The 9,489-nt window shown below is 44.3% G+C and overlaps 1 protein-coding gene across 1 annotated transcript; it reads left to right on the top strand.

Moving 5' to 3' along the window:
* Positions 1–2,820: 2,820 nt before the first annotated feature.
* Positions 2,821–9,003, top strand: sp3a (sp3a transcription factor). The gene is made up of 6 exons (XM_076040163.1): positions 2,821–2,995; positions 3,421–3,515; positions 4,306–5,521; positions 6,100–6,286; positions 6,404–6,600; positions 7,253–9,003. The coding sequence occupies exons 2-6, from the start codon at positions 3,456–3,458 to the stop codon at positions 7,543–7,545; spliced, it is 1,953 nt and encodes a 650-aa protein (XP_075896278.1). The 5' UTR covers positions 2,821–2,995; positions 3,421–3,455; the 3' UTR covers positions 7,546–9,003.
* The last annotated feature ends 486 nt before the right edge of the window (positions 9,004–9,489 follow it).

Below are 9,489 nucleotides of genomic sequence, written 5' to 3'. Positions count from 1 at the left end.
GCAGCCAGATGATGTTATTTCTTGGGATTCCTATAGAGAATACAGTGCAACTTTATGTCTGCAGCCATTCAATTTCATCAGCAGAGCCGCCTCACAAATACTGCAAAACTCAAAATATATTTCTATTAATAGGTAATATTTCTGTGTGATATTCTGACAGGAGGCAAGGGGGACATTCATCGCCGTGATGCCTACATGCAAGTTCAGTCACACAACAGGCTGTTCTAGTAAGTTTTGGAAAATACATGTAGTTAAAACACTGAAGCAGGAAGGAGGTGGCTGAGCGTTGAAAGTTTCTTCTCCAGGCCTTTTAAATCTGTCCCCATCACAAGCACAAGTCACTCAGCCATAGAGCCTCCTTCCATGCAGGTACAGCAGATAAGGTAAACCTTTCATACACGCTCAACCTGGTCTGTGGTCCAACTATCACATACAGTCACATACAGTCTGCCATTTGTATGTCTGTACATACTGCCGTTGTGGTCTCCTATGTAACCCAGGGCAACATCTATTGTGCATCTGAGTCCTTTCCAACAAAACTTCAGTTCTTTTATTCATTCATTCATTCATTTCATGGTATAATGCAAGCAATGTTGCACAAGTTTACTTTATTCTTAAAGGTGGTCCCTTCACATACCATTAAAAATGCTGATGATTGTGTGCATTATCAAACTTACTTTCACCATAATCTTCCTCTCCACCTCCCTGTACGAAGGCCCTCCAAAATTTCTGCTATTGTGAATAAATTACATGCTGTAGATTATACAGTGTAGAATTTATATCAATGCAGAGGGGATGTATAGGCTAGCTCCCTGGAAATGACACTTTATGCAATTCTCGTGTGCATGCCACTGAAATCGCAGCCCCTTTCAGTACTTTCTCAATTTTTCTCTCATCCCGACAGTTATTTTGTTAATGATCAGTTCCTCAGACAAAGAACAGTGTGATTGCCTCAGGTGCTCCAGCGTAGGCCGGAACACGCGTTTGATATTCCATACACACGTCTCCACGATGCGCCAGTTTCACTTCTCTCCCTCAGATCCCATTTGAGTCCTACGAGGTGTCTCCCGCAGGGCCGTTTGTCTCTGCGGGGTCACTCTCTCTTGGACCGGCCCTGATATGAAAACAACTGTCAGTATGTTAATGTGAGACACTCAGAGCCATTGTGGACACACTTGGCTGCCACACATTTCAGTGACCGCATGTCCACTCCTGGAAGGAGACTGAAAAAGAGGCATTTGTTTTAAATGGCAATTCTAAAACAAGATAAATGCTTCTGAGATGCGATGTCAAGGTCACTAGTGCTACAGTCACATGCAGACTGAATCCTCAAAAATCTGATTTTACCGGACAACTGCACCAGTTAGGTCTCACGCAGGCTGCAACATCCTTCCAAGGTGTCGCATCTCTGGTGCTTTTAGAATATTTCACTTTTCCCTTTAACTTGGAGGTCTTTGTCGAAATTGTTGATTCGTTTCCAAGGACTCCTGGAGTAAGACAGATATAACTGCAAGGTTTTTCTAAAGCTGTTTCCGTCGGCCTGTGTTTATCTGACACTTGGATTGACAGCAGAGTGATTGGAAATATCCACCATTCACTGCAGTGAGCTCCTGAGTGCATGGAAAGTGCTTTTGTAGTCTGGCTGTAATGGGCCAAGTTTGAATTGAAGGTTGAGAGAAATAGCCTCACTGCGGTCGCACACTGTGAGGAACTGACACACCACAAATAATACCACGAGTGGGGCCCAGATAGCATCACAGGCACAGAACGGGCACAATAGCATGCAGGCTCTCATTTCAATGCACTCTTTCACAATGTTGCACTGTGCAGAATCAGATGGAGGGGAAGAAATTCAGTCAAATACAAATTCAGATTGTGTCTCGATTGTGCCTCTCTACCTTTGCCTTGATGCCCGGTTAAGAAAAAATAAATAAAAAATCCAACAACAACAACAACAAAAACACAATAGACATCTTTAAACTCTACTGTGATAAAATTCTTATTCACGGTTCGGAAAGCCACAATTTGGAAAATGGTTATGATAGGTGTAATAACAGAGGTATTTTTCAGATTTATTATAGAGATAGAATTTAAGGTATCAATGTTTTAAATGGAGTAAATCTCTTTGGAAGGGCAAAGCTCCAATGGAAAAAAATGTAGTTAGGCTGCCCCCCCCCAAAAAAAAACATTTGGTTTGTTAGTTATTTAAATAATTCACAAATGTATGTGACAAGTAGATGCAGGTGTCATGACATGACCAGCTATATAATGAGGAACAGAGGTTAAAACAAAATTACAAAGCCTTTATTGATTTAATTTTTTCCATTTTCAAAATATTGTAACAATGCAAAACACTTGCATCAAAGACATTTTTTGTAAAGTGTCTGTAGACAAATAAAAATCAGTGCTCTCGTCATTCTTACCACCATATTACATTTCTTTAATAGAATTAGTATTCCAAAAAGTACCAGTTATACAAGTGGGAAGTCCAGAGGCATTTGAGGCACAAAACGAGTTATTTTTTCACGTGTTTATTAAAATAAATAGGAGTAAATTTTAAAGTCTAAACTTGTAAGGTCTTTTCATCACATACAAGATGATGTGAGGGCATTTCGATAGCAATCTTAAAGTATTTAAATAAAGTAACGGCTGCCCGCCGCGCCAGGACAATTAACGTAAATCTGAAAAAATAATAAACAGGAAAGGAAACGCAACAAAGGATGAGTGGCATGCGTGTGCCGAATAGCAACCCGACATTCCCAGCAAATAACCAATCAGCTTTCTGATAAGGGGCGGGATTTCCTGTTTGTGACGCAACGCTTCCAGCCAACACAGAGGCCCCACCCTTTGTGTTTCCTACTGCCCGTCAATCAAAAATATATATATAAAAAAACATCTGACAGCTATTTATCCCTGCGCGCATGTAATCAATATTGTCCGCCGATCATGTCGTCTGGCTTTTGACCATCGGAACTTTCCGTTCACGCTGTGGCTGGTATGATTTTTTTCTTCTCTCTCTCTCTCTCTCTCTGTTTTTTAACCCTCACGTAGGCTAACGAGCTACCACAGGCATCCTCCGGCTAAATTAGCGCGCTAGCAATGATGCTCGTCCGCGATACTGCTAATCAGCGGAGGCTAACGTTAGCATCAGTGGCTAACGCTTCGCTCCTTGTCTCCGCTAACTAGGTTAGCCTGTTTGGAAGCAAAGCCAGTCGGCTCTTGGCAAATACTTGCTATTTCTCGTTGAATTAACACCCAGTGCGATTGTTTGCGTCCTATATAGTTTTGATTGTTCATTGTTGCTTCACGCTCCACACAAAGCGTTTGTGCCAAAAAGAAACCCCAAAACCCATTGGGTTTGTTTAGCTAACGTTAGCTTTATCGCTCTCTGCTGATATGTTTTTATTATTTTATGCACAGCTCCAGAACGGCCTATAAAACCTCCTCCTGCTGATATGGCTTCCTTGGATAGTGGTCAAAGTGGATTCTTGCAACAGGAAGACGCGGGCAATCAGGTAGGTTTTGCGCCTTCGGGACTTTTGCCCCTACCTATCTATCTCTCTGTCTCTCTCGCGCGCGGGCGCGCGTGTAGTTGTAGAGCTTCCAGTAGCCGGTGTTTATGTCAGTCGATGTGTTTCACACTCGAAAAGGGGGTGTTGTTGCACTCTTGTGTAAAAGTTTCAGGCAACAACACTTTGGTTCACTCTGCATCTCTGGTGCCTGTCTCTTCACCGGGACTGAAGTGATAGAAGGGTGTTGATCTCCGCCGAATCAAAGCTAAACGATGTCTGGTTGCCTGGTGTTGAAGGTTCAGCCGAGGACAGTTCAGGACGTCAGAACCTCATTCAGCAAACTTGCAAACATTTATTTTTTGCTCCTGAAGTAAACTTTCAGCATTGTCTAATATGAAAGTGAAAAAATATCGCTCTATGTTCAGTCAAATAAGAACGATTCTGATATTTTATGCATCATCACCCCATTTTTTTTAAACCTTATTTATTTAAACTAAAGTAATTTGCTTCATATAAGTAAATAGAATTAAATAGCTGTTTTTTGTTTTTGTTTAAAAAAAAACATCTTGAAACATTTATGGTGACTCTAAAGCCTGCAGGACATATTAGGACTGTCGGACGTATTAAATGTTTTCTAAATATTTTTCGGTTAAAAAAAAATAATGTTGTTTTGCCAGGCAAACACGTCAGACATAGATGCATACTGCACACAAATGACTGATGTTTCTTTTTCAGCTAACAGTATGCGCCTCATCATTTTATTTATTTTAATACCATTCATTTCCCTCCACAGACTTCAGATTCTTCTGCACAACTTGCTGGGAGTGACAAGTGGGAGGTTTTGACTTCCACGTCAGGAAAGGATGCGTCTGGAATGATACAGATCCAAAGTCAAGGACTATTCACCTCAAATGGACAGTATGTGCTCCCCCTGCAAAACCTACAGAGTCAGCCAGTCTTTGTGACATCTGGAACAGACACCTCATCCGCCAACTCAGTGCCTAACATCCAGTACCAAGTAATTCCTCAGATCCAGACAGCAGCAGATGGACAGCTGAGATTCTGCACTTCCAGCTTGGAGGGAGCGAGTCTGACTCAGGACGCCGCGGGGCACATCCAGATCTTGCCCGACGGCAGTGTGACATCGGCTACAAGCATCCTTAATAGCAACCAGAACCTCATATCACAGACTGGTAGTGTCCAGCAGATTCAGGGGGTTTCTATTGGCAGCTCCACCTTCAACAGCCAGGGTCAGGTTGTTACTAATGTGCCTGTGGGTTTGCCGGGGAACATCACCTTTGTTCCTATCAACAGTGTGGACTTGGACTCACTCGGCCTGTCCGGCGCTCAGACTATAGCGACAGGGGTGACGGCTGATGGTCAGCTAATTATGGCAAGCCAGCCCGGGCATGGCTCTGAAAGTCTGGTCAAGACCGATAATCACCTCCAACAGACACTACAAGCAAATGACTCTAATGCAAATCCTGAGATATACGTGCCAACATCTTCCTCCCAGCTACACATTCCAGTGAATGAGTCGGGTCTGCTGACACAAGACGCCTCGTTGTCCTCAGTGGCCACGGAGCAAAACAACTCCACTTCCGGCCTCCAGGAGGGTTTCATCCAGCAGAACCAGAACGTCCAGGTTTCCTCGGCTCAGCCCATCATCCAGCTGCAGCAGGTTCCCATTCAGGCCGCCAACGGTCAGGTGGTCCAGTCAGTGGCCACCAGTGGGCAGGGCCTGCAGAACATGCAGCTTATCAACCCGGGGACCTTCATCATTCAGGCCCAGACGGTCACGCCGTCCGGTCAGATACAATGGCAGACCTTTCAGGTGCAGGGAGTTCAGAATTTGCAGAACCTCCAGCTGCCCACAACGCCGCCCCAGCAGATCACCCTGGCCCCTGTTCAGACCCTGTCACTGGGCTCCTCAGGCCAGATCCCCAACCTGCAGACTGTTACTGTCAACTCGGGGAGTCAAAATGAAGAGAACACAGTCAACTTTGGAGGTACAGATGCTCCCTAACGGAGTTATGCTTGCTGGTATAGTGTTTATGTATGAGTGAATGTCTGTCTATTTATTTGTTATATTTCAGAATGTTCCTAAGCCTGGTTTCTATCTTAAATGTAAAGCAGATCTTTTCAGAGTCTCATGTGGGTGCAGACTGTTTTGGGACACTGTTTGAATTTTGGCATTTCCCGCTATTTTTTTCTATACGATGCGTCTAGACTGCACACTGCGTTTGCATTTCTGTTAACATTGAAGTTGCAAAAACAGGGAATTTTACATTTTAGTGCAAAGTGCTGCAAATTGCCAACAAAAAAAATACGCTCACAAAGGATAATATTTCAAGGCTTCACAAAACTGCCAAGCAAATTCTTTTTGTGCATTTGCTGGTCACATGGCAGTAGAAAGTGACTCTACAGGGCTGGTCAAGAGGTGTTTTGTATCCACATCCTGTCACCTCCCAGATCTCCCTGCCATGGACGGGGGGTTGTGTTTTGCCTGCATAACCTGATTGTATTCCTCGGCAAGCAAATGAAGAATCAAATTTCCCCTAACATTGGAATGACTTTTTCCCCCCAGACATTCGGATAAAGGAAGAGCCAGACTCTGGAGAGTGGCAGCTGAGCACCGACTCCACCCTGAACACCAGCGATCTGTCCCACCTCCGCGTCCGCCTGGTGGACGACGAGGACTCGCTGGGTCAGGAGGGCAAGAGACTGCGCCGGGTGGCGTGCACGTGCCCCAACTGCAAAGAGTCGGGCGGACGGTGAGTAAGCACAAGTTTGCGTGTGACTTTTAAATGAAATGACCAGGACCCCAACTCACCCTGTCTGTTTTTTATTTTATTCACTTTTTTTTTCTCCCCCCCACCCCCCTCCCTCAGAGGATCCGGCACTGGGAAGAAGAAGCAGCACATCTGCCACATTGCGGGCTGCGGGAAAGTGTACGGGAAGACGTCGCACCTGCGAGCACACCTGCGCTGGCACTCGGGGGAGCGACCTTTTGTCTGCAGCTGGATGTTTTGCGGCAAGAGGTTCACACGCAGCGACGAGCTGCAGAGACACCGGAGAACACACACAGGTGCCCCCCTCCTCCTCCTGCTCCCCGTTGCGTTTCCGCACGGGGAAAGCATCAGCGAAATGTGTTCATTTGTGTCCCGCGCGGCGAGTCACGCAATGGAGGGCAGCGCTCGCGGCCCCTTGCTAGATTCCAGCGGAACACTAATGTGGTTAAGAGTGCGGTCTAGGCAGCTGGGCAAGTGGTGGTGTTTGCACGAAGGTGTTTAAAATCAGGCTGTGTTCAACAAAGGAAAGTAAAAGCTGTTTGGAGTCTTTTCCCTATTTGGGTCTGAACTCATCTTGCCAAATATTTTAATGAAATCAAACCTTTGCCCATACAAATAATATTTCATTGCACCAGGCTGTGCGCTCTAAACTCAAATATTATTAGTTGCCGTTTACAGTGACTTTTACAAGTGAGCGTCTAATATTTCTTTGTTTCTAGATGATGAGATTTGTTCTCACCACTTTCAGTTTTTCCATAAAACGCGTGGGTTTTTTTCTTCACGTCAGGATTTTATACCCTTGTTTAAATGACTCATTAGAAGTATTCGAGGTTCAGCTGTTGGTTCATAAATAGCTCATCAGCCCTCTAGTGACACATTCAGCCCATACATCCGCCCGCCTTTAAAGGCATTCAGCACCGGTCCTCACCCCGTCTTCTCTTCCTGCAGGGGAGAAGAAGTTCGTCTGCCCGGAATGTTCCAAGCGCTTCATGCGGAGCGACCACCTGGCGAAGCACATTAAAACTCACCAGAACAAAAAAGGCGTGAACTCGAGCGGCGCCGTGGTGGCGTCGATGGAGTCGGCGGGCTCCTCAGACAGTATCATCACCACGGCGGGCGGCACCACCCTCATCCTCACCAACATCCAGCAGGGCTCCAGCGTCGCCCAGGACCTCCTGGCCAACGCCGAGATTCCGCTGCAGCTCGTCGCAACGGTGGCAGCCGGCCAAGTCATGGAGTGACCCCTCCCCCCGCCGACCTCCTCCCACATCCCGCCACCTCACTCATGAACTTCTACAAACTCTCGTCGCCCTGTGTACTCTTAGCCGCGCTTTTTATTCAGCCTATGAAGAAAAGTGAGATATATATTATATATCGAATGGTGGGAGTCAAAGAAGGTAAAGACGTTGCAGTAAAACACACAAGGAAATGCCTTATTTTGTACAAAACTATGTAACTGAAATGTAGGATGCCATTTTCTTTTGTTTAGTTTTTATTCCTTGTTTTTCACAGAAGAATTATTTGTAAGTTGAGCTATTTTGTTCTCCCTTATTTCTTTGTATATTAATAGGAAGTTCCTGCTGGGTTTTTTTGTGTTCCACATTCCTTGGGGCAAATTTAACATTTTTGAACAGTAAATTTTTATCCAGAAAATGTAATGTTACTTCTTACGTCCATGCAGATCTATACAAATATAGTGTTTTAGTACTTTTTAATATTGTGTTTTTTCCCTCTCTTTTTTGTGCCCCTTTTTTTTTGGTCTGCATTACAGATTCAAAAGCGCCCCTGCCCTCCTGCCCCCCACCCCTCCGTTCCCATCCAGAAAAAAACACTTTGCAGGTTAAATCGGATCAATCACAATCTTTGTATTTTAAAACCTCTTGAACAGGTCCTGTTTGTGATTGCACATTGCTCGCTTGTTAAATATTTTGACTGAACCTCTGTTTGTATTGGGCTTTACCTGAATGATGCATTTGTAATTTTAGGAGTTCCAAATATTTCAGATGGCTTAATATGTAATTCAACTGTGTTTTTTGTAATACCTTCTCTTAGAGGACTTAGAGAACAAATAACATGCAAACATGCATTGTGATATATAGAAAGAAAAGCCATTTTTTTGGGAGATTTTTTGCCAAACTTCACTTCCAAACTCAGGGTGACTCGTGACTGTGTGCTGTAAGTTGAGTAAATCTCCCCAGTAGGTTCCTGGGCCGTGGTGGACTGAAGACATGTTCATGGGCAACAAGCTGTCACCATGTTACCAATGCTGGTTACATCAAACCGTCATGTATGTTTTTTTTTGCATTTTTGCGTTTTTGCGTTTTTGCGTTTTTAAAGGTTATGACAAACAGCTTTACAGTGTTTTTGACCGTCATCGGTCCCATCACAAAAAAAATCGGTGTGTTTCTGAACGCGGTACTCTCTCTAAAGTAGCACTGCTCCGGTCACATTTGTCTTGTCTTCAACTCCTTTGTTGTATACAACTGTTTTGTACACCTCCCAAGATACTGACCTTAACGTGCATTGTCAGTTCATCTGTAATGTCTTTGCGTTAATGCTTGTCCTTTTAAGCAACTGTCATTTTTTCCCCCTTGTTCTCTGTCTTTTACTATTATTATTATTATTGTTGTCATTATTTTACCTCTCAACTCCAACTGTCATCTTGTTAAATTGAATACACACACACACTGAACAATGAACCACTGTGTCATTTTTTTTTCCAAATTTTGTTCAGCGTCCAATAAGATGTTGGTGAAAATTGTAATTGTATTTCGTTTGTGATGCACTAAACACTGAATTCCTTTTAAACCTGTACGTTCCCATCAATATAACCCTTTCTGCTACACTTACATTTCCTATATATGTACTTTTTCATTTTGCCTCTCAAGGGAAGACTTACATTTGGTGGTATGGATTACTCAAATCCTTGTGACTGTTATTTTTCAGTTGCACTTCTGTCTTTTCAAAGAGAGCTGAGGTGCTTGTGGCTCCCTCCTTGGCCTTCACTCAGGGTTAGTAGTCCAGTAGATGTCACTACAGCCAAAGCAGCGGGAGTGGAACAGTGTTTGACCTCGGTGACCCTCCCTCGATCGGCCGCCGTCGAGATGAAGGCGGGAGTCACCGCTGCCCGACGGGAGGCGGAAACCTTCGGGCTCGACACGAGTTTACAAATGTCAGGAGACGGG

This window comes from Nelusetta ayraudi, unplaced genomic scaffold, assembly GCF_046127955.1.
Source record: "Nelusetta ayraudi isolate G7.1 ecotype Tasmania unplaced genomic scaffold, CSIRO-AGI_Nayr_v1 ptg000060l, whole genome shotgun sequence".
NCBI classification, from domain to species: domain Eukaryota; kingdom Metazoa; phylum Chordata; class Actinopteri; order Tetraodontiformes; family Monacanthidae; genus Nelusetta; species Nelusetta ayraudi.
Note: the sequence above shows the minus strand (reverse complement) of the source record. Positions and strands in the feature narration are given on the sequence as shown.

Excerpts from the sequence above, each read along its gene's own strand:
- sp3a (XM_076040163.1), top strand. The coding sequence starts at position 3,456 with ATGGCTTCCTTGGATAGTGGTCAAAGTGGATTCTTGCAACAGGAAGAC. Across the intron at positions 3,516-4,305 it reads AGGAAGACGCGGGCAATCAG|ACTTCAGATTCTTCTGCACA; the intron begins GTAGGTTTTGCG and ends TTCCCTCCACAG. Across the intron at positions 5,522-6,099 it reads GAACACAGTCAACTTTGGAG|ACATTCGGATAAAGGAAGAG; the intron begins GTACAGATGCTC and ends TTTTCCCCCCAG.